The sequence below is a fragment of the Protopterus annectens genome, chromosome 16.part0, assembly GCF_019279795.1.
Source record: "Protopterus annectens isolate FY-2018-M chromosome 16.part0, PAN1.0, whole genome shotgun sequence".
In the NCBI taxonomy this organism is placed as follows: domain Eukaryota; kingdom Metazoa; phylum Chordata; order Ceratodontiformes; family Protopteridae; genus Protopterus; species Protopterus annectens.
In genome coordinates, this window is record NC_056750.1 from 314,176,390 (window position 1) to 314,201,589 (window position 25,200).

General features: G+C 39.0%; 1 protein-coding gene across 1 annotated transcript in view; it reads left to right on the forward strand.

Moving 5' to 3' along the window:
- LOC122790589 (potassium channel subfamily T member 1) overlaps positions 1 to 25,200 on the forward strand; it is a 1,237,971-nt gene that overhangs the window by 862,165 nt on the left and 350,606 nt on the right. Inside the window, exons 20-21 of the mRNA XM_044058115.1 lie at positions 8,446 to 8,618; positions 17,392 to 17,463. Coding sequence (XP_043914050.1) covers positions 8,446 to 8,618; positions 17,392 to 17,463 — 245 coding nt within the window. The remainder of the gene's footprint in view (positions 1 to 8,445; positions 8,619 to 17,391; positions 17,464 to 25,200) is intronic.

A 25,200-nucleotide genomic window follows, 5' to 3' on the forward strand; every position in this document is an offset into this window, starting at 1 on the left:
ATTATTACTAATACCTGTATATTGCAGAAATATTCCAACAAATTGACAGTATTTACTCATATATCCTAGATATAGATCATGAAAACATTTCACAATTAGTCTTATACTTATTTCCTTTTTTGAATATCAACAATGTGAAGAATATGTAGTTACTGAACATATCTATCAAATAGTTCAGAAACGAATCCCCCTTTTTTTCCTTTTCTTCCTCTTTATATTTTCTCTTTTTTTCCTTCTTCTTCCCTCTTTTTTTTCCCCCTTTGGAAATTTTCCACTGTGCATATAGTAACATTGCCTATTGTTAAAACAACAGTTATGTATTATCCAATCTACTGAGTTGTTCATTATGTTACTTTATACATCACTCATCCTTTAATAAAGCTTGTTTCAGCTAGTTGGTCTCCAGATTTAAACCTGAAGCATACAATGACTGAATAGCAAATAATTTTAAGCTATTGTGCGTTTAATAATTTACTTAATCTTAGTGAGTATTCAGTCCATTGCAGTTGAGTAAAACATGACCAGTATGTTTGTATTAATAGCTGCAGTATAATGTTCAAAGAATCATAACTAGTCTGCCTTAAATATTTATGACTAGACTTGGATCTTTTTTGTTTTCTTTTTCCCCTTTTAATGGGTGGACTTATTGAGGTATGAACTCAACCCCTCCCAGCCCAATGAATATTTCTAATATGTTCCATATAATATTAGCACAAATAATGTCATTGACTGCTAGCTTAGTATTAAACCATAAATCAACTACAAAAACGACATAAATTCAAATGAAAATATAGCACGTTTCCAACTCAAGACAATGGAGTGTCATCAAAGATTAAGCTAATTCAAACAGTCTTTAGCTATGCATTATTAAATCATTCAGTACCTTTTCTGCACAGAGTAAGCATGTCAGTAATGATCAATAATTGGAAAAGATGTGGACATAATCGTTTAACACATATGCTGATTTCCTTTTGATGTCTTGTATATATTGTTGCCTCTCTACCTCCCTCCTTGATAAAGCTATTAAATATAAATGCAGTTACCCAACTGTTATACCACTCAACTGCTGTAACTGATGCATAACACTACAAGTTTACCCTAGACTTATCTTGTTCTTCTAAAGCATACTGATTTCCTCCCTAAACAATACTTTCAGATGTATGCACACTATTTAATAACTGAAAAAAAAACTTACCAGAATTTCTCATCATTCTTTTCTACGTCTTTCCCTACTAGAAAGCCATGTGATTCAGAAATTGGTAGATAATTTGTCTTATCTTGAAACAACAAGCAACAGTAAATATGAGTCTGAATTTAAGTAACAAACTAAAATCTGTGACTCGGCTGATAATTACAACTTAACCATATGCATGATATAAGCCAATAGCAAATTCTGTATTGAAAATGTATTAGTTTTTACTTGTAGATATAATTCATCAAGAAGGAATCTGCATTCCCTGTCAGTAGAGAAATACTAGTATGCATCTACAGCAATGCACTCTCTTCCATCATCTCACTTTCACTCTCACGCTTCTGCTAATGTTATGATTTGTTTAACAGGCTGCAAGTACTGTTAAAATATTGCATTCACTGATATTGACATAAACAATATTATCATATAGCCATCATGAATTACAGAGAATGAACTGATTAGTAATACTGTTTCCCAATCTTATGCCAGTAACATAACCATATGACATCAACTGCCAATTAAATATGCCCACAGACCATACTTCATTATAGAGTGTTGAAAATGTTTTAAACATATCTGAATATTTGCTCTATTAGTAGTTACAGAATCAACATCTGTACAAATACTAGTCATAGAAAAAATCTCTTTCATTTTCCTAATCCTGTTCATCTGAAATGGAAACAATTTCAGCGTTATAATGTTACATTATACAAACAGTCTCTTCGCAAAAAAAAAAAAAAAAAAAAAAAAAAAAAACAGCCAGATAACTGAATAGCAAGGTTAATGTACTGAAAATTACAGTTATAATTGTTTAAAGAAATACACATAAATATCATTTTATTTCACACTTACCCAAGTCAAAATTTCAAATTGACAGCAATACATTAATACTACAAAGCCTTGGACATAGTAGACACAAGAAGTTTTCTTGTGTCACTACCGGAAAATCCATTCAGCAAATTCTCAGCTCACTGATAATACAGACATCTCTCTTGCCCTCATTTTGTTAAACAATCCATCACCTCACTTCTTGTAAACAAGACAACCAAGGCCACGATCCAAGTCAAAGATGCAGGGTAAGTCAAAACAATATATTAGGCTTGTGAAGCACCTCAAACGCAAAAAAGCTTCATGTGGCACTTCCAAAGAAACTCCACATACATTCACTCCTTTCTCTCTTTTTAGGGGAAAAAAATGGTCAAATGAACTGAGTCCAACAAACCAAAGAAAGGCACAGCACATCATGTCAAGGTCTCCTGCAAAGCAACCATAAGGAAACTAGCCAACCAACAAGCACAACCCCTAAACAAGATTAAATAAGTTAAGTTAAACACCGTCAACCATATCAATTAACAACTGTTTAAATGGCAAGAACAGACATCTCCAAACCAAAAGCGCTCCATTGTATTACTATATGTGAACACATCCTCATGTCTCAAAAGTATCAAATTAGTTATAATAGGATAGTGTATAATCCCTCAACACTGCCACACTACAAAACTAGTAGCCATGTAGTTCAATACTGGCCCGAAAGAAACCAACAAAAATTACCCATCCAACAAGGTTTAATTACCCGTTTTAGTGCAGAAAGAAATCAATTGACAGTACAGCATCATCATTAAATCTGAATAGGAAATACTTCTAGTAATTGTAGAGTCCTTTTTGAGGTTTTAAAATTCACACGTATAAGACAGAACGTATACATTTTAATCAATACACCAGTCACAAATCATACTGACGTAGATGCTTTGAGAGAATTAGCAGGAACAGCTATTTTAGATTCAGTCTTTTGTTTTTTCTTTTTAACATCAGTCCAGGAGCTCTTGTCAGTAGCTCTCTTAAAGGAAGGGATAAACCAATCCATGTCCTCAGGAATAGATATAACATTATTATTTTTGATGACTAGGGATGCTTCTTCTATGTTGTTAAAAGTTCTTATTTCATTTGAGTAGAAGATTTTAATTCTGGCAGGAAAAGCAAGTGTGCTTTGATATTGTTTTGCTTAAGTAGTTTTAGAAGTGGCCAAGCTTTTTTCCTCTGTTCCATTGTTGGAATAATCATTGTCAGATCTAATTAAATTCTGATTATATTTCAGGGCACCTTTTCTCCAAGCTATTTTTAGTACCACTTCATTGTCCAGATAAGACAAAAATTGTATTACAATTGATCTAGGAGGTACAGAGGATGAAGTTGAAATTGGCTTTCCTAAGGCTCTCTGTGCCCTTTCAATACCATATGAGAATCTCTCTTTTAGGTCTAAAATTTCAGGAATCCATGAGTTAAAGAATGAAATAATGTCCTCACCTTTGATTTTCTTAGGCAGCCTGAAGATTCTGATGTTAGATCTTCTCTCTCTGTTCTGTAAATCATCCACTTTATTGAGAAGCCAGATATTCTGTTTGAGGAGACATTCCTCCTGAGTTTCCTCTTCCTTGAGCCTTCCCTTGATATCATTTAAGGAAGTTTCTATATTTGTTATTTTAGTTTGATGTTGTGGAAGCAGTTCCTTAAATACATCTGTTTGTTTTTGGCAGTTTTCTTTGATATTTTCTAAGTTTTATTTATTGTTATTCCTGCTAATATTCTTCTGCTGGAGACATGTTCATATACAGATGTGTTATACTTTAAGAAGATGATAACTACAGCTAGGAGATAAACCCATTATGTTACTATTATAAAAGAAAGGCTCACAGCTGTACACATTTGATTACTTCTATTGAGATACAACCTTAAGAGGACTGAGTTAATTAGACTATCTGATCAGTGTCACATACCACATCTTCCAGGCTGAATTCTAAAATAAACAAAAACTAATGAGACAATAGAGCTCACCTGAAAGGTAGAATTTTAGGTGAATTAATGTATAATATTAGAAAAATGCACTTTATCCAAAGCAGAATGAATAATGGCTCCCTTTGACCTGCTTCTTGACAGCTGCCAATATGGCTACAGTTACTGGGAAAATGACTGAATCACAAGGGCAAACTAAGGACATGGTGGTCTGGTTGTGCAGGTTAAAAATATTACCAAAGAGCAAAATATCTGGAAACTCAGAATGAGTTATAATATTTGACAGGCATTCACCAAAAATGGATCTACTGACAGTGACCCTGTATTTCTGACTGTGAGGAAACATATCTGACAGGAGGCAGCCCAGATCTGTTGATCTAGCTGTATCCACAGTAATATACTCTATTAAAGTTATTGTCTAGGGTATGAGCCATTACATTTGTTATGCTTGAGAGCAACCTGTGCAGTTAACATATATTGTGAGGGTAAATCTACACAGCAGCAGACTGCATGTGCCAACCAGTAACAAGATGTAACGGGCACACATGAGCGTATACACACAATAGGGCATCCACTTGTATAGTGCATTACAATGTGTGACAAACATGATCTGTGCACAGCACAGCACTCTTAATGGTTGGTGTATAACAGAATATGGTATATCAGTTGACCTCAACATTATCTGCCAGAGGCAGCAAGAAGGTGCCACAGCTTAACAAATCATGATATTGCTCCTTCCACAAATCTTTGATTCTTTAGTTAGGTCTGCAGCCTTCATACAGATGAAAGACATGGTTGAGACCCTACAAGACAAAAACAGTGGTTAAACTGTGCCATCTTAACTGTACATAGTCTGTGTGCAATCATAATACAACATGTAATAAAGCATGCCTGGCAGGTGACACAGAGGATTAAGTCTGTAAGCTGTTAAGGAGCTACTTCCAGTTTCACAGGTTTTGATTCTCTCATCCTACTAGGTGACCTCAAGCAAGTCAGTTAACCAGACATTGCTTTGAGGTAAATTGTACTTTGGACTAGACTCATTAACGGTCATCTGGACTGCATGATTAGTAAGTACCTATAAATGTATACAAGCCTATATCACTTTGTGTAGTACATAAATGGCTTGTGTGCCACTAGAAAATAGGTACATCACAACAATTAACTGCAGTACCTGGCCCTACAGTGCACTCACCCCTTAATTTGAGTGCAGTTTAGAGATGTTACACCAGTAAGCAACCTCATTACATATTCCTATGGCTGGAAGAAAATTAAGTCTCATTAACTGCCATTTATGCCACTATTGTAACATTTGGTACCAGCAAGCAAGCAAGCATTTTGGCAACTTGTATTGGAGGCTTACTGGCACCAACTGTTTGAAATATGTTATCTCCTAACTGTACTATGAGATTGTTTTGCATTTAACAGTTTTTGCCTTTATATCTTTGCATTCTACCACTTGTTATCCAACTACTATTATGACATTTGACTGTCACTCTTTAATAACATATGTATTTGCATTGTAACATCTTGGAGCTTTTCTATCCAGGAATCTGCTAAAAATGGACACTTGCTGTCTAGTCAGACTTATCCTGGTAAAACAAATGTTAAATAAAGAAATAAAATATGATTCTTTGAACAGAGCAGCATTGTACCTTATTTCCGGAACCACTAGTATCATGCCTAAAATCCATTTGCTTCTTTTATTATGCATTTGTTTAATGTGTGTTAGTAAATACACAAAACAAAAGGTGAACTTTACTGAGGAGGAAAAGAAGATTCCCTTCAGTGCTATCCACACTGATGAGGCAGTGGTAGGCATGCACAGGATGGATGGCAGGTAAAGACTGTGGCTGATATAGATATGCTTTTGACAGCAACGGGCATTCAATATCCAAATGCCACTTGAAGGTCACCAATTTTTTTGATAAGGCACAGAAGAGAGAATGTGAAATTAAGTTACTGGAGAAGAGTGGGGGGCAAATATCTCTGGCCCATTTGGCCATCATAAATGAGGAGATGGTCATATTCCTATTGCTAGTGGTGTTGGTACATGGCATCGAGGGGGATAATGATATGTGAGCACCCTTTCCTGTAGGCATGTGTATTTGTATTGTTTGCACACAGAGAGGGGTAGCATACAGATTTGTTTCCTCAGCATGGCAGGTTTATAAGTTGAACACAGTATAATAGCACATCCACAATACCAGTTATTCATAGCAGAGGCAGCAATGTCTAAACATTGCACATTCAGGTGAGAGGTGCCAGCAGAAGAGGAGTAGGGATAGTTCCGCATAAGGAAAGCAACTCCAGCATGCATGCATGAATGTATAATGTAACGTCTCCCTTATTCTTCTCAGCTGACACTCAGATATCACCTTAGATCCCTATTGTGGTACATGGGAAGGCTGTACAGCTCCATTACATACAAACTCGGGTCAGAGAAGTGTGTCTGTGCACGTGTGTGTTTTAACTTGTAGGGACTATATGGCTGATGATGCTACCTTTTACACTTGAATGGTGGTTTCAGCTGTATTAGCCTGCTATCTGTGCCTGACACTAGCCAGACACTGCCTGTAGTTGCATTAACGATGGCCATGATGCTACACGACATCCCAGTTCTGCAGACTACACTGCTTTTACAAGTCACACTATCACATCTAACAAAATGTCTTCCACCTTTTCCCCTGCAACTTTTGCCAGGCAAAGAGGCAACTTAGATAGAGTGTAGTCTTTGCCAGTGCTACAGGTGTACAGCAGGTGTCATGGGGTGTCAGGGATGCACATTCTATCACACCTAAAACTTCACACACTGGCTGTGCATGAGAGAGACCTGTTGGATTTTGTGATGTATTAAACATAGCTGACACATATGAAACAGTCACAGATAACAGGATCATCTAGTGGGACAGTATCCAAACTAGGCACTGAAACACATGGAATAAACATTGGTCAAGAACATGACTACAGCAAAGACATCAAGACATTACACTTGTCCAGTTGCGTAGCAAATGTTGGCTACCCAAAGTATTGTTTGTAAGGTTCATGGGATCTGCTCTATTCACTGGCATAAAGTACATGATAGCTGGTTCTACTCAATGGAATATGGCTGACCTGTAAAGGGAATGTGGGTGACATGTGCCTACCTCTGCATGACAAACCCATACACTGCAGGGGTCCATACTGTGCATGTGCCCAGTTGGCCACTCACCTTTGCAATGTTGCTGATTGCTCCTTGTGGGTGGAAGCCTTATAAACCCTGGCCACTAATCCATAGTCACAGTGGATACAGTGGGCATGGAGAAGCATCATGCTGATATGTGCAAGTCAATCCAAACATATTAAATTTGACTGCACCAGTATTAAGCACAAACTCCAACAGTGAAAAAAAAAACCAGGCAAAAAACACTCTGCATAGACACTCATGCTTGTCACACACTCATATGCTAGTATAGAAAACTGCCATGTCATTTTTTAATGTACATGGACCGCACAGATATATAGGATGTGACATTATAGGGGTCACGGTGGATGACGTTGATGCAGTTTCGTGTACAGCCCAGCTTGTCATATCAGGACATTATTTTAAATTATACTTTGACACATGCCTGCAGAATCTTTTGTGTACACACATGCACACAAACATACATATATATCTGTATATATAAAATCAGTGTTGCTATGAGTATATTTCCTTGTAGCAGAGTATGTACTTGTACTGCATAGCTAACCCTGAGCAACATAAAGCAGGAAGAAAAGGTAAAATACTCCATGGTGTTTCCATTCCCATCACGATATTACCCAAGTACAGAAAGAGTGGATACATCAGTTAAACATTCTACTTGATCTTAGCCAAAATGCCAAATTATTTTAGACTGAACTCTTTTAGAACTCACAGTTTCAAAAACACTCAGATACAGGTGTTGCCTGGACTAAGGATAAGCTGAATGCCAGCCCGTGTTCTTGGCCTCAATCTAAATTTCAGCAATGTAAGACAGAGCACTGTGAAAATATTTTGGGACTCGGACATTTTCTTACTGTATATATATATATATATATATATATATATATATATATATATATATATTGTTAAGTGCTTTGCTAAACATCATGCTCAGAAGAGATTATACGATTTTCATTCGACTGGAGTATTTAGAAATATTATTCAGTGCACGTTTCCAATGAGAATGAAAATATTTAGCAAGCCGTTCTGTTTTACAAACTGGGTCAGTCTGCCCTGCTTCCAAAATAATAGGTCTCGGTCTATGTGACTTACTCCAGTGTAAGGCCCATCTACAAAGCAGCCTTATAATGGAGTACATCACTTACACAAGGGCAAGTCTTTTCGAATAAAGCCCTGTATGTTTTCAGTGGAACTTGACATAGGTTCCCAAATGTAAATCTTTGAATTTGGAATTACTTCTACAAGTAACAGCTTATTTCTACCTCTTTTTTTTATAAAGGGCTGTAAGCACAACAGTTTTGAAGATGCAAAGGCCTATGGTTTTAAGAACAAGTTGATTATCGTTTCCGTGGAGACTGCTGGCAATGGATTATATAACTTTATTGTTCCACTCCGTGCCTACTATCGACCTCGAAAAGAACTGAATCCCATTGTTCTGCTTCTGGACAATCCGTATGTATTTTACTTGAAATTGCCTTGCTTGCTGACTTTTAAAAGTATAATAAAAAAGTAATAAGTAAACATCGTTAACAGTTTTTTCATGTTGTCTTCAGATTTCTGTTATACTTAAATATGTTTTTTTGAGAGAATAAGCAATTTTGTTTTTTTTATTTCACAAATCTTTCTATTATTACTAGTTGGCAATATGTTGTATATGCAAATCTGTGCGTTTATTTTCAGACTCCTCAGTTATTATCTACTCAAACTAGAAATATAATGTGGTTGTTTTTATTCTGTAGAATTAGATTTTAATTACTTTTAATCCTACATAAATGAAACCAGACTTTTTCCCCACAAAAACTCTTCCCAATAGCACCCTCATTCATGTATTGCTTTGTATTTTTCATTGTTAATTTTCTTGTATGACTGTACAATCCTCTATGAACAGATTACTCTGCTACATTCACTGCAATAGAAATTCCTTTTGCTTTAAATCATGCCCCTTTATTTTATGTAATATTCTTGTGGAGGTTATGGTAAAGCAGTACTGTTCACAATTCATAAGAACTTTGTAAGAGACTGCATTTGTTTAATTTTAGTTACTAGATACCATATTCACAAATTATGCCAAATATGCTTAGTATCAAATACATTACTATTTTTTTTTTACAATGTCTTGTTTTTACAGTTACATTTGTGATGAACGCCAGTTACTTAAAACAGTAAATATTTTTTCTCTGTACTTCAAGTACTGTATATGTGAAATGTATGACTTTATTGATTACTAGATGCTGAAAAGTCAGACAATTACATCTAGCGCAGTTTTGATCTTGGAAGTGATATGAATTCGTAATTGTCGGAATTTACATTGCTGATGCAGTTTTTATTCAGCCAGCAATGCATTTTAAATTCTGTACATGACAAAAATGTCTTTAGCTACTCTTTCTCTGTCATGAATATAAACTAAACTGTTGGACAATGGAAGATGTGTGTATTAGTAATCTTTACTGGAGATGGGCTGTTTTCAGATATGGCATTGCAAAGGATAACACAATACAGTGTGTATGAAATAATTATAGTAAAATTATCATTGATGATGAAAGGTTGTTTAATAAGATCTACCAATAATAGTGATAACAGAAGGTAGTACTACTCACTACTAGTAGTCCAAACAAGAAACTGCACTCCCTGGAAGCTATCCTTGTCCTGGAGAATGCTACAGAGACATGGTTCAAGGCTGCAGTGACTATCACACATTCGGACCACCCTCTGAAAAGGAAAAAAGTGAAAGGAGGAGGTATTTCCACTTGCATAAAAAGCAATTGCACCTCTAAATTGATCAAGCAGGGTGACTCGCTTGAGCTACTCCATGTCCATCTGACCATAGGCAAAATCCCCCACCATATCATCATTAGCTACAGGACCCAACCATGAACGATGAAAACCACTACGCATACCTGTGGTTAATAGAATCACTTACCCTTCAGCACAACATACTACTCATGAGCAATTTTAACTACCCCTCCTTAAACTGGGAAACATATACAACCAATAACATGCAGGTTCAGAGTTTCCTGCACTTTGTCATTGCAAATGCTCTGGAACAGCTGGTCTGCACTCCCACTAGGGCCTCAGATATCATTGATATAGTGCTCACAAATATGGGGAAGCATTGCACCCCCCCACCAGTATAATCTCCTCATTGGTAAGAGCGGATCATAAATTGGTCTCCTTTGAAACAAATGTAACAGTAGTACCCCCATCAAACCCTAAAACCCTTAATAATTTTTCCATGGCAAATTGCCTCCTATTAAGTGATAACATAGGTAATTTTAAAGCTCCCTCTAACCCTGAAAATACAAAGGCCTACGTAGCTATGCAGTAGTATGCATGACTGCCTTGTACGACCACTTAAACAACTGCATAGAAACAGCAGTACCTGACCGAATGAAACCCAGGTCTAACCAGAAAAACAAGCCAGACCCCTGGCATAAATAGACTTAACAACAGAACAAAGAAATTCTTGTATAGAAGTAAGTGGGAGGGAGCACAACAGAGAATTAAATCACTCATTATTCTCAACAGGCAAACCAGGGAACTAGTCAAGTTTTCAAAAGCTAAATACGATACTAAACTAGCCTTCCAAGCAAAGGATATCCACAAAGCATTTTTAGTTGTCTGAAATCCTAAGAGAAACACTCAACAGTCTGCTGAGTTGGCTGTAGATGGCTCTACTTATACTCAGTTAAAAGAAATAGCAAACCTACTGTCCGATAAATTTAGCTCATATTTCTCCCCCTCATCATCTCCAGTTGCTCCCCATAAAATACCCCCTACCATTCCTTTGCCTGTTATCAGAAAATGAGCAGGTTATCAATGCACTCTCTAAAGCTAGAAACATGGCATCAATGGGCCCTGATGGAATCATTTGATGTCTATTAAACAGCTTAAAATATGATCTAGCAGACCCACTTAGATCTCTAGTTAAACAGAGTCTCCATACAGACTTTGTCCTAGTAGAGTGGAGGACAGCAGCAGTCATCCCTCTGCACAAGGGGGACCATCAACTCACCTAGGAAACTACTGACCCATAAGTCTGACTAGCCTCATATGCAAGGCTATAGAAAGGTAAATCATGGACCTGATGAACAATGACATAGAAAATCTTCAGACTCTAGACCCAACCCAGTTCAGCTTCTTCAATGGCAGGTCCTGCCTGCTTAATCTGGTTTACTTCTTTGAGAAGGTCACCAAGGCCATGGATGAGGGTAAGATAGTGCATACCAACTACCTTGACCTGGTCAAGGCATTTGACACAGTACCCCACTAGGGGTATTACAGGTTAACTCACAAAATTGGGCATAAACCTCTGTATCAACAGATGGATAACCAAATGGCTCAAGGATAGGACACATGTTGTTAGAGTTGGGAAATCCACATCCAGCAAGAGGCCAGTCACCAGTGGAGTACCACAGGGCCCAATGCTGGGGCCCCTCCTGTTTGGAATATATTTCTCAGATGTCAAGATAAATGTAGATGGCCTTTGACTGGCCCAGTTTTCTGATGACTGCAAGCTGGGGGCAGTCATTGACTCCCCAAAAAATGTCGATATTCTACAGAAACGTCTGACACAGACTAATAATTAGTGTCAGAGCCATGGCATCAAACTAAATGTGACGAAGTGTATAATAATACCCTTTGGGAAAACAAATACACCTGCAAATTATAACATTGATAGCACCCCCTAAGACTGAACTAAGTGGTGGGTGCTCAGATATTTGTAATTTGACCACCATGTGTCAATGGTGGTGAGGAAATTCTTCTATGTGGCTCAGCTTATAAGTAAGTGCATGACATCCAGATCTTAGGATGTTGTAGTATCACTGTTCTCAGCCATCATCACACCAATAATCGAGTACAGTGCACTCTTTGGCATGTACCTCATCAGGTACCTGCAACAGGCGTAGCATCCTCAGAGGTTTCTCGCCAAAAAAATAAAGGGTATAGCCAACATGCCATATGTGGACTGATTAAAAAGTCCCATCATTATATTCATTTTCCTACCAACTACTGAGAGGTGATCTATGCCTGACCTACAAGGCAGTCTGTGGCCCAGCCCTTATTTAAATGTTGCATTTTCACAAAACTAACTGCATGAGGGTTGCCTGTTTCAAAGATCTAAACCTGATCTCTGACATAAATAGATCATGCTGGTGAGACAGAGGTGTGTCCCAGAGATTGCCCCTCCTCTGGAACAGGCTTCCTATTCATGTGAAGCAGAGCTCCTCCCTGACCATTTTCAAGTGCAATTTGGACCGATGGATGGGAAATTGCAAATTCACTCCTGAGGTAGCACCCATGTCCCTTATATATGGAGTCAGTCTGTAAACATAGTCAAATCTCCATTTGCTGACCCTTGTTATCCTTCCCCTAGGGACAGAAAATTGGGTAAAATCTGGGTAAAAGCTAGGCTTGTAAGGGCTGTATTGCTGTTAGCTTAGTAACCTCCTATGAACCTATGAATACAAAGTATTAATTTCTTAATATATCAAAATAACAGCAAAACACATGAATGTCTCTGGAGAAAGTCATTCAGAAAAATAAGGTTACTACTCAAACAGTAATCACTTTCAGGAATAGGAGAGGAGCTCTCTGCCCCTTGCAAAAGACTATCATTGCTTGATTGTTCCACACAAAAGGGTGTCCCTGGAAATCAGAATTCTGCTGAAGTAAAGGTGTAGAATTCATGGACCAGACTGATGCTGGCAGTGTCTGGTAGAGTGCATTAGTTAAAAGCCCTTCATTTCTTCCTTTATACAGCAACACTTCGTGCTATTTACCCCAAGCTTCTCCTTGTCCTGAAGATGACTGGAGTATACAGCTTTCAGCACATGCTAACAGTTGTAAGTACCACTGGACCCCACCAGCAATGAATCCTATCACTAGTCAGTGCACTCTTCTTAGCCTGATGGACCAGTGGAGCCCTCAAGCCCTATCATGAACCCCATCAGTGAAAAAAATGCCCTCTGCCCCTCCTTTCCTTGACTCATATCCTGTACCTACCCTATAATACAGACTGTTTGCAGTCTGAGATACACTGCTGTTCCCTTGCACCTGTTGTCAGTGTCAGATACCCACTGCTTAACTCCAGTACAGTTTGTTGTCAGCAAATTATGTCTCATCCCTTACTTCTTCTCCCACTGATTGCCATCTTTTTCTTGCCTCCAAAAAAGCTATCAACGATCTGAGGCAGTCTAACCCACTACCCATCCCAGATGTGGTTAGGGCATTCTTTCTGTACACTGTCTTGCTGGGAATAAATGCTATCTTCCACCCATCCTGCTCTGCTTGTCAAAGGCTTGCTGTTACCTCAAATGATATTCTAGCAATCAAATACTATAACAGCTTCATACAGTGTAATAGCAATTAGTGTCTACCCCCACAGTGTTGGTCAGTGATTATTGGTTCTCACCCTAACGACAGTCTGGTCTGTCTGTCATTGTCCAGACCAAATTCTCATCTTATCCATGACCTTAAATACTGTCCAGTCTACCTATCCAAGGTACATCACTCTGGACATACAAAATGTACCAAGTCGTTAATAATGCTAATGGCATTCACAATTATTCTAGAGGTGACAGGCTTAATTGCATATCATTTGTGAATGACACGCTAACGATTTATCACAAGTACGCTATTTTAAATAGGAAATTGTGTGCATGGTATGTGTGTGTTTGTTTTAATTTTCTCTTTGCTATCATGATTACGAGTTAGTATATTTAATTATCAGGTGGTGGGAGAACAGATCACATTATACAGTACATGTGATTAAAATATACAGAAGGATATTTCCCTTTTGTAAATAGCCTAAGAGTGAAGAAGCACATTTTGATTGTTACCTTTTCATTGTCAGTTTTTCATTTAATTATCACATTTCTGATAGACACTCAGTACCTCCTCAGCATTGTGTCAGGTATCTGGTCAGGTGTACCATGTCAAGCATTTACTCCAGTGCCAAGCCCCTTAACTAGAACCTTCCAACTGCCCAGCATATCTAATCACAAGCAGTGTTGTGGCCATACACGTCAGAGCCGTCTGCATAGCACTGACCAAGGACCCTTCTATCATAACACTGAATACTGAATATAGTTAATTCATGACTGCAGTATTAGATGCATGTACTGCTTCTGAAAATGCTCTGGTATACATCAGGAAATACTTTTAAAGTAAATGAAAATGAACACAAAAAGTAAAATGAGGTTATGGATAAAACTACCAAAAGAAACAACAAATGTACTGGAGGTACAGAAAAAAATTATGTTAATTATTTAAGATAGTTTTGAGAACAGCATTCAAATATTCTGGGAGGCTGTGTCCAACTTATTGCTTCTCTGTGCCACCCTCTCCATGTGCAGCTGAGTATTAACACCTGTCTCAGTGCTAACGTCTTCCCTGAGACTACAGACACCCTGTCACTGTGAAAAAAGGTCTGCAGAAATGTTTTGAATGTTTAGGCTCAATTCTTTCCTTTAACTTCTTGCAAGTTATTGGAGACATAGTTGCTTTTTAGGTGAAAGGGCATCTGAAAGCCAACAGCTTGCAGTGTGGTCACCAGAATGGTCATTGCACTAGTAGAGCCTTACTTCATATAACTGATATAATTTTGTAGGCAAAGTCAAGCACAACTTTTTATTTTTTATCCCTGACAAAACTCAGCCCAAATTTATAAACTTGCTTCCAAGCTTTATTGTTCATGGACTTGGACTGATATAATTAAAATGGCTTGCTTACTACCTGAAGGCTAAACTCTTCAAGTAAATTGTTATTGTGTCTCATATTTGCACTGCAACTGTTAGAAGAGAAACATTTATTTATTTATTTTACTTTTTTTGCAGACTGGTTTAGGGATTAGTCCAGTGACATATTTTCCGAGGAGACCTGAGGTGGTATTCATATTGACTAGGGGAAATTTGGACAGGATACTGGGGAAGTTCCCCCCTACTCTTTGCTTGATAAGTGCTATGGGATCTTTTACATCCACCTAAGCTTCCTCATAGGCAGATGGTGCTTCGGTTTAATACCTCATCCAAAGGATAGTGCATTCAAAAGTGTAGCACACACCCCTTTTGCTGCACTGCACTGTTAGTATTGGGAAATTAATCCAAGCAGCTTGGGTGGGAATAGAACCCACAACCATATGATCCTTCAGGTCATGTCTGCATTAACCAACAACTTCAGAGATTTGTGCCAATGTTTGCATCAGTTGGATCTCAAAGATATTTTTTGGAAAATTAAGTCAAAGCTTTCTGGTACCCACAAGAAACCTGATTTGATGAAAATCAGTGTAACCATCACTGGTATGATAGAAGGCATCTGGAAAATGTAGCCACTTACAGGTTTCTAGTTATACATTTTGGTTCTGCTTCTTACTTTTTCACATCATAGTGAAAGGACCATCACCATGTTAATAGCCATTGATACATGGTTGTTTCAGATAACTGTTTGCTCATGATATATACCTGAGTTCTTGGTATTTGTATTTTGTTAACAAATGTCACTGGGCTATTTATTCTGACATTAAAAGTTTTTTTTGAAAAAAAAAATATCTGATGCAGATTAGTGCAGCTGTGTTGCTGACTGTATGTCTTCCATTTGTATTACATGTACATCATGTCTGAAGATGGCATTGGTCAGTTGCTCACTTGTTAAGTAATTATAGGTCCTAAAGCTCACATGAGGGGTGCACATTGCTTCTGTTGTACGATATAGCAATGGGAAATAATTGCACAACTTGGTGTTTATTTCAAAGTGGGTAGGAAATTATATGAAAAATAAACAAGAATCTTTTTGAAACACAAAAAAGGTAGGAATGGATGTCCTGCTATAATTTTAATGTGTCAGTTGTAAGCTACTGTACTATTTCAGAATGTACTGTATTTATTTTAAACAATTATTTTGTGTTGATTACCAGCTAAATAAGTTCTTAAAATCCTATAGTGTGTGGACGTTTTCAAGATTAAGCCAGTATTTTACTATTAATTGCAATGTTTTCAGTCATTAAACTGGAAAGTATTAACACGTTTCCGTTACTAACATTAAAACAAACATTTTTCTTCCAAGCTTTGCTGCTCATTGCCTGGGGATCATGCTGGCAAAAGATGCATCTCCATGTGAGACATGGATGAAAACTCAACTGCTGCATACAACTGTGCTGTTACTTTCAGTGTCTGGTGGCAGACAGATGATTGTTGGTCTCTCTCAGAATACATAAAAGATACTGAATGTCTTCACATAAATAATAACATAATAAAGTCTAAAAAATGCACAGCTTGACAATGGGCTTAAAATACTTAACTTAGTGATTGGTAAAAAGCTGCTCCTAAAAGGTATAATAAATTAGTCAGGCATCCATAGCCCTCCCAGAAACAAAAATTCAGTCACAACAAGGAAATCAAATAGAAGTCTCTCTCTCTCCACTGTCACGCAAAAAGAAGTCTTGGCCAACATGTAATAACCAAAGGAGATGAACACAACAAGTGGAAATACCTGCCTAAAGAGTTGCATTTTTGTTAGTGATCCCTTACATCATGGCTCACAAGTAACACTGGTTCCTTTATATAGCCAATTTAGACAGTGTCCGTTAAAGTATACACTTCCCTTGTAAAATGCACAAACTTTTCATAATGCTGCTTTTACATAGCTTGGCACACTAATTCATTTTCCAGCTGAGGTGGTTCTGTAAATAGTTTACATGCTGTCTCTGCATTTCCTTGGATTTTCTCCAGAGTTTCCAGTTTCCTCCTACATCTTAATGATTTCCAACAAGTGGAATTTTGAGATTTCCAATGTCCCCTATGTGCATATGTGTGTATGTGTGTGAGGGGGTGTTATGTGTGCCTGTATGAGCGTTACCTCATGCTCACATATACATGAGTATCATAAGATGGACTGGCTTCCCATTCCAGGACTCACTTTATCCCTTACTTCAGTTGGTTACACGGATAGTCTATGCTTTCCTCTATCAATAAACTGGATATATACAGATGGATGGATAATTTCTTTAATAAGTGATACAGAATGAATGTTTACAACTAACGGTAATTGCATGTAGTATATGAGAGATAATTTTTTTTCTGTGATATTCCGCTTACCTTTTTTTTGAAGTTGTAAGAAATAAGAGCAAGAACTACGACCTGTGCTTGAACATGGAAGTTTATATAACAGAAAATATGTAGAAAATGCTAAAAGCTTTGAACTAATTATCATTGTTTTCTTTTTCCTGCAGGCCTGACAGCCACTTTCTGGAAGCCATTTCCTGTTTCCCAATGGTTTACTTCATGGTTGGCACTATAGACAAGTAGGTTTTACTATTCATATTTTCCGTAAACATGAAAAAATACAACTATTATGACAAATTGTTGTACCAACCTATTTTTAAAAGATCATGAACTTAGACCAGCTTTGTGGATGTAGTTTAGAGATCTTCAGTTAGTACTTTACAAAGAATAAGTTTTGTATGATTTGATTGCTTGACACTTATAGACTTAAGTATTTCATTAAAGTTTCAGATAATGCAAAATTATCTTCTCTAATATGAAGCTGAAATTAGAAAGACTCAAGTTTGTTGAAGGTGGCTTCCTAAAGAGATGACAAGGGAAGTTTGATCAAGTTCAAACATTCCATTTTAATTTCTGCAGTATTACTTTTCCATAACCTTGTTGAAAGGTGTTTGCAGTCCTTTGATGTGGTGCAGAATTGTAGTGTGTGTAAGACTGTTGGTTGCTGTTTGGGTATTTGATGGTCACCATTTGGGTATTTGGTGGTTGCTGTTTGGGTATTTTGTGATCACCATTTGAGTATTTGGTGGTCACTGTTTGGGTATTTGGTAGTTACTGTTTGGGTATTTGGTAGTTGCTGTTTGTGTATTTGGCGGTTGCTGTTTAGGTATTTGGTGGTTGCTATTTGGTGGTTACTGTTTGGGTATTTGGTGGTTGCTGTTTAGGTATTTGGCAGTTACTGTTTGGGTATTTGGTGGTTGCTGTTTAGGTATTTGGCGGTTATTGTTTGGGTATTTGGCAGTTACTGTTTGGGTATTTGTTTCCTTTCCCCACTGCTGTGCAGCAGGAAGTTTCATGTATATAACTAAGGGAGTCTAAAATCCACACACCTGTCCCTTGAGGTGTGCATGAGCACTTGCCCTTGAGCAAAAAAGAGTGCTTTTTATGAGGATCATTTATGTTTTGGGACTTTATTTTCTCAAGTTAGTTGTGATCAAATGACTGTTTGCTACCCATTGCTGTCTGGAGATGTCAAAGGGAAAGTGTTAAAAACATCCATCACATCACAGCTCAACAGCAGAACAAAAGATGCAGTTTATTTATACATACACACATATGTATGTATGTATATATACCATGCCCACATATAAAGTCATAATAGATGTGTGGATTGGATGGCTATACTTTCATTTGCATGTATCTTATGTATATTGCCAGTATACTTACTCACATGTTATGAGTGTCATAAATTCCAAGTAGTTACAATTCATACTCAAAAAACTCTGTATGTCACAGTTAGCTGAACCCCCCCCAAAAAAAAACTACCCCACGACTAACTTAAACCTCTATATTACAAAAGTAATATTATTTGAAAAGAGTTAACCGTAATGAGTTAAAAATAAAATTAAATAAAAATAAAACTGCAAGTAGTCAATTGGAAAACAGCATTGTTGGAAAATAGACACCCCCCAAAATAAAAAAACACTAATCTTACTAAAAAAATCACTATATCACACTACCAAACAGTATAACATTAACCTAAACAGAAACTCTGCACAGAAAAAGTATGATTTTAAAACACTTAATTTAAAAGCACTGGCAATTTATCAAACAACTAAACTTAGAAAAGCATGACTGAAAGAAAGAAAGATAGAAAACTATACTCCATTTATAAAATGCCATTACAGCCCAGTAAGCCATCATTTGACAGACAGCTTACACAATTACTGACACATGTAGAAATGAATGAGAGACAGTACTTTCCAGAGGCACATAAGTAGGTACTAGGATAGCTGCCCTTGTGGGCCATTTTAAGCTTAGCCAATTTCCTTTCCAAAGGTAAACACCTTAACTATTATGCCAACCTCCTAAAAACCAAACCCTGTACATTGTGGCTGTAAGGTAAACATAGGTTCATAGGTAGGTACTAGGCTAGCTGCCCGAGGGCATTTATAAGCCTAGCCAGAGTGTGTCGGCTTTTGCCACCCCATTGATTAATTAACTGATCCTCTGTCAAGCAGAGCCTGTGAAGTGATCCCAGGGGTGTATTTTCTGTTACCTATCCACTCATCAAGGTTTCTCTTGAAGACTGTTAGTGAGGGGCTTTGCCTAATGTAGTTTGGAATTTTGTTCCAAAGCATGGGGTGTCTCTGTGACAGAATTCTATCCCTCCAGCATGTTCTATTCATTGTTGTGGCAAGGCTTAGCTCACTAGAGCTCGTGGCTCGCAGTGACTTGGATTTCTTTAGGTGGAGCATGTCCATCAATTCTAAGTTGGACATGGCTTTGTAAGTCAGACAGAGATCACCTCTGAGTAAGCGATATGCCACTGAGTACAGCCAGAGTTTTTTCAGTCGGGCTGCATAGGACATATATTTGTGGCCAGTAATCTTCTTGGTGAGGTACTTTTGCGGCTTTTCCAGCTGTTGGAAGTGTCTTGTGAGGTACATCCCAAATGGGGTATTGTACTCTATGATGGGTCTGATGAGTGATGAGTAGAGGGGCACTATAACCTCTTTATTTCTGGATGTGAACCCTTTTTTAATTAGATGGGCCACATAGAAGGATTTCCTAACTACTTTAGCAATATGATTGCCAAAGGAGAGATTACTATCTACTTGAGTCCCCAGATCTCTTATTACCTCTTCTGTATTAAGGGGGCTGCCACCTTGTGGTAATTCGTGGGTGTTATATTTTTCCCAAATGGGATGACTATGCATTTTTTGGCATTTAGCTTGAGGCCATGACTTTGACACCAGGTGTCCGTCTCAGTAAGGCCCTTTTGGAGGATGTCCATGTCAGCCGAAGAGTCAATTATGGCTCCCAGGTTGCAGTCATCGGCAAACTTGAGTAGCCATAGTCCTCCTGTGTTTGTCTGTACTTCTGAGAAGTGTATGCTGAACAGTAGGTGTCCCAGGACCGAGCCTTGCGGGATACCACTTGTGACTGGTTTCGAGTCGGACCTGGAGCCCGTTATTCTTACAGTGTGAGTTCTGTCTGTAAGCCAGTTGGCAACCCATCTCATGACATAGGGGTTTACGTTCAGGCTGGTGAGTTTTTCTATAATACCCAAGTGGGGAATGGTGTCAAAAGCCTTGGCGAGGTCAAGGTAGGCTGTGTGAACCACCTTTCCCTCATCTATGGCCTTGGTGACTGTCTCGAAGAAGTCAACCAGGCTTATTAGGTATTATCTGCCCTTAACAAAGCGTAACTGGGTCGGGTCAAGTGTTTGGAGGTTCCCAATGTTTTTGTTAATGAGTTCCATGATGATGTGCTACATAACCTTGCAGACCAGGCTAGTCAGGCTTATGGAGCGATTGTTACCAGGGTCAGTTGTGGCCCCTCCTTTGTGGAGAGGAATAACCGTTGCTGTGCGCCATTCTCTGGGCACATAGCTTGTAGAGAGGCTGAGGTTGAACAGTGTGTTTAGGTGGGGGGTTAGTTCATTCTGTAGTTCATGCAAGACGCAGCCTGGGACACCATCTGGTCCCATTGACACTGTGTTTGTGGCTTTTGAAAGGGCTGTTTTCACCTCTGCGTCTGTGATTTCTGGGACACTACACTTTTCCAGTATTGTTGTGGGCCCTTTTGGGGGTGAGAGAGGGGTGAAGTTTGCACTGAATCTATCTGCCAGGATTTTGGCAATATCAGTAGGTTCAGTATATTTTGTGCTATTTCAGTGCATATCTGCGAGTTGCCACTTAACGTAACTAAAGAAGGCTTTGTGGTTATTTTTTGAATCCTTGGCTATTTTTCTTTCGAAGTTAGCCTTGGATGATTTTATGAGGGACCTTAGTTTCTTACTGATACTGATCAGGGATGTCTTTCCTCCTTGGGATTTTCTTTTTTTCTGAACTAGTTTCCCCCTCCTATTGTATAGCCTGTTTATGGCAGGGGTCCACCAGACTGGTTTCCTTCTCTTAGAGGAGTGAGTCTTGGTTTTGCTAGGGATGGCACAATCCATGCATCCTTGTAGGTGCTCATAGAGTGCATTTTTAAAGGTTTCTGCATCTTGGGCAGCGTTATCCTTTAGCGTGGGGGCTGTGAAACCTACCGCCTCTGTCTTACGTAAGATGAAGTTTGCTTTAGAAACATTTTTTTACTGTGGTTTCCTTAGTTGGGGGTGGTGGGGGGTGTGGACATCCAGAGTGATTAGTTTATGGTCTGATCTAACCAGTGACAGACTGACCTCCGGTGTGGAACACCTGTTGCCCATGTTGGTGATGACCAGGTCCAATATGTCTTCACCTCTGGTAGGGGAGTTTACCAGCTGATCCAGGGCATTTGAGTTGATGAATTCCAGGAAGTGCTGGGCCTGGGAGTTTGTACTTGAGTAGTTTTCCCAGTTAATGGTAGGGTAATTGAAATCGCCCAATATCAGGGTGTTTGGTAGGACCTTCATGTTTTCCAGTGTCTCCAGAAAGGTGGAGTGGAGGTCCTGAATCATGGAGGGTGATCTGTAGCAGGCCACAATTTGCATTGCAGATTTGCCCGATGTTAGTTGCACATGGATGATCTCAGAGGTATCATGCTGTGCCACTAACCTGGAGGTGTAGGTATCCTTGATGAATATGGATACACCCCCTCCGTTTGTGTTTCGGTCTGTGTTCTGTGGCCGAAACTTGTGGTATGAGTTGTAGCCTGGTAGTGCTGGGGTGCTCTCTGGAGCCTTGTACCAGGTTTCAGTTACTGCACAAATGGTGACATTCTCCATACTGAGGAGTGCTTCAAACGCGTGCATTTTGAGATTTAAACTCCTGGCGTTGAGTAGCATAACCCTCAGTTTTTTGTTAATTGTGCTGTTTACGGAGGTGTGTTTGACTTTTGAGCCTTGCCTAAAAAAGGCACTATGGGAGCAGCAAGAGCCTTGGCCAGTATTCGAAAGCCTAGGGTTGACAGGTGCAAGCCGTCTCTTGTGAAGCAGAGCAGCTTGTCGAGCATGTCGTCCCAGGCTGACAGACACTGGATCCCCTTTGAATGACACCAGAAGCTTAGCTAATTGTTAAAATTGATAATTTTTTCTTTATACTGAGGTATCATTCTTGGTGGGGGCAGGATGCTACTCTGGGTCAGGGTCATAACGGCCTGGGCTACATGATCAGAGAGCTCTTCCATGTCTCTTTTCATGTAGTCCAGGGAGGTACGTCTCAGGTCATTCACACCAACATGAACAATGACAGAGTCATATTTGTACTTGTTCTGGAGTGACCTGAGTTCTTGTGTTATGTAGCAGATTCTGGCTCCCGACAGGCAGCTAACAGTAACCTTCTGCTTGTCCAGCCTAGTGAGTGGGACGTCATTATGCCTGACTATAGAGTCACCTATTACTAGTGTGTTAGGTATGTTATTTCACCTTAAGGGCTGTGATTGTGCGGCACACTGATTTTGTGTTTTATGTGTTGTCTGGTTTGTGACGGGAGGTGCAGGTTGTTTGGGTGTCTGCCTTGGAGGTCTCTGATGTTTTTGCAGGTTTTTATTTAGGGCCTCCAAGTATGATTTTGTGTATTTATGTGTATTTTTTGCCAGTGCTGGTTTAGTAGGTCTATGTGTAGCTGGAGGTGTGGTGCAAGTGTTAACCTTCTCCTCTTGACTGTCTGTTCCAGTCTTGGGTGGAGACAGCTTAGCCTCTAGTTTGGCTGTATAATTGCATCTCTTGCATATTTTAGTGTTTTGTGGTAGGAGGAGAAGGTTGTCTGTGTACATGAGGCAGTTGTAACATTGCCTCAGGATACCCAGATTCACCAGCTGGACTGGAGAGTATACCTGAAATTGCCTTTGGTCATGCCTGAATAGTAGGGTGAGCTGCTTAGTTGCTTGGTTGGTGAGGGGTGAATAAATAGCCTTGCCCTGCTGGGCAATCAAGTATCAGGGTATATTAGTGCTTGTTGTTAGGTCTGAGCAAGTGCTGGGCTGTAGGATGCTTTTTGAGTGCTTAGGATGAGATTTAGACTATTTTCAAGGGAAAAACTGAAGAGGGGACTTAGTGGAGTGGGAATAATTTAATCATAGCTAACTGGTGCTGCCTGGCTTGCAAAACCGTGCAAATGTGGGTTTTATAGCAGGGAAATGAAAGAGATAGAAATTAGCCCAAAGTGGCCAATAAACTACTAACTTCTGATTTGGAACCACTCCTCCAGGGACAGATAGGCTGCTTAAAGCTCCCCTCTCTCACAGGTGAACAGAGAAACTTCCTTCTATCCAAGTAAGGTATGGGCAACTCAGAAACTTGTAACACAGCCCTGAATTCAGCACTAGCCTGAAAACTGGACTATACTAGCTTAGAAAGGCGAGAAACAAGGAATTTTTTTGTTTTTTTGTTTTTTTGAAAAGATAAGGCAAAAACAGTAAAACATACACTTAAAACAGCTTTAAACAACTACAAACGATCAGAAAAGGCTATCACACTTTAGTGTGTAGCCTACAACAGTTAAACAAATTATTTAAACATAAAACAACTTTTTAAAAGTGCAGGCAGTCAAATAAGTACAATATGTGAAAAAAAACAAGCTTTTAAATCACAGTAAACGCTGGAAAATCTGCGTTTAGGTGGAAAACAGTTAAGTACAGCAAGAAAGTACCGAAAACTGATACTCAATCACTCCAAAGTCTCTCTTTTAAGCTAGAAGGCTTGTATCAGTTTAAGGCTTTCTAGTGCTTCCCAGTAGGTTAGTTACAGGAATGATGGGAAACAAGCGCAGATGTAGTCTTTTAAACCAGAAAGTTGAAAGAGATGGACAAACTGTCTAAATGGTCAATAAACTACAATTTCTGGGCCAAGAACCACTCCTCTTGTGGTAGACAGGCTACCTAGTGCTTACCATTCCCACTGATAAGCTAGAAGGCTTCCCTCCAACACAAAAAGGCTTGGGGGCCTCAGAAGCTTACCAACAGTCCTGGATACAGCAACTCTGTATCTGGACTAGGCTAGTTATAGGAACGGCGAGAAACAGGCGCAAGTGCAGCTTTCAAACCAGAAAGTTGAAAGAGATGGAAAAAAAACTGCTCAAACAGCCAATAGCTACAATTTCTGAGCCAGGAACCACTCCTGTTGTGGTAGATAGGCTACCTAATGCTTACCACTCCCACTGATAAGCTAGAAGGCTTCCCTCCAACACAGAAAGGCTTGGGGGGCTCAGAAGCTTACAAAAAGTCCTGGATACAGCAAATCTGTACCTGGACTAGACTAGTAACAGGAAAGGCAGGAAACAAGTGCAAACACAGGCTTTTAAATCAGAAGGTTGAAAGAGATGGAAAAGCTTCCCAAACGGCCAATAAACTATAATTTCTGGGACAGAAACCCCTTCTCCTGTGGAAGATAGGTTACCTAGTGCTTACCACTCCCACTGATAAGCTAGAAGGCTTATTTCCAACACAGAAGGGCTTGGGGGCTCAGAAGCTTACCAACAGTCATGGATACAGCAAATCTGTACCTGAACTACACTAGTTACAGGAAAGGCGGGGACCAAACACAGGCTTTTAAACCAGAAAGTAGAAAGAGATGGAAAAACTGCCCAAACGGCCAGTGAACTACAATTTCTGGGCCAAAACCAACTTTTCCCGTGATAGATAGGCTACCTAGTGCTTACCACTCCCACTGATAAGCTAGAAGGCTTCCCTCCAACACAGAAAGGCTTGGGGGGGCTCAGAAGCTTACCAACAGTTCTAGATATAGCAAGTCTGTATCTAGGACTAGACTAGTTACAGGAAAGGCATGAAACGAGCTTAGAAAATTTTTTTTTTTTATACAGAAAAGCAGCTAAAACAGCAGTAAATACAATTCAAATTGCAGTGCAGGCTAACACACTTGAGTGTGCAAC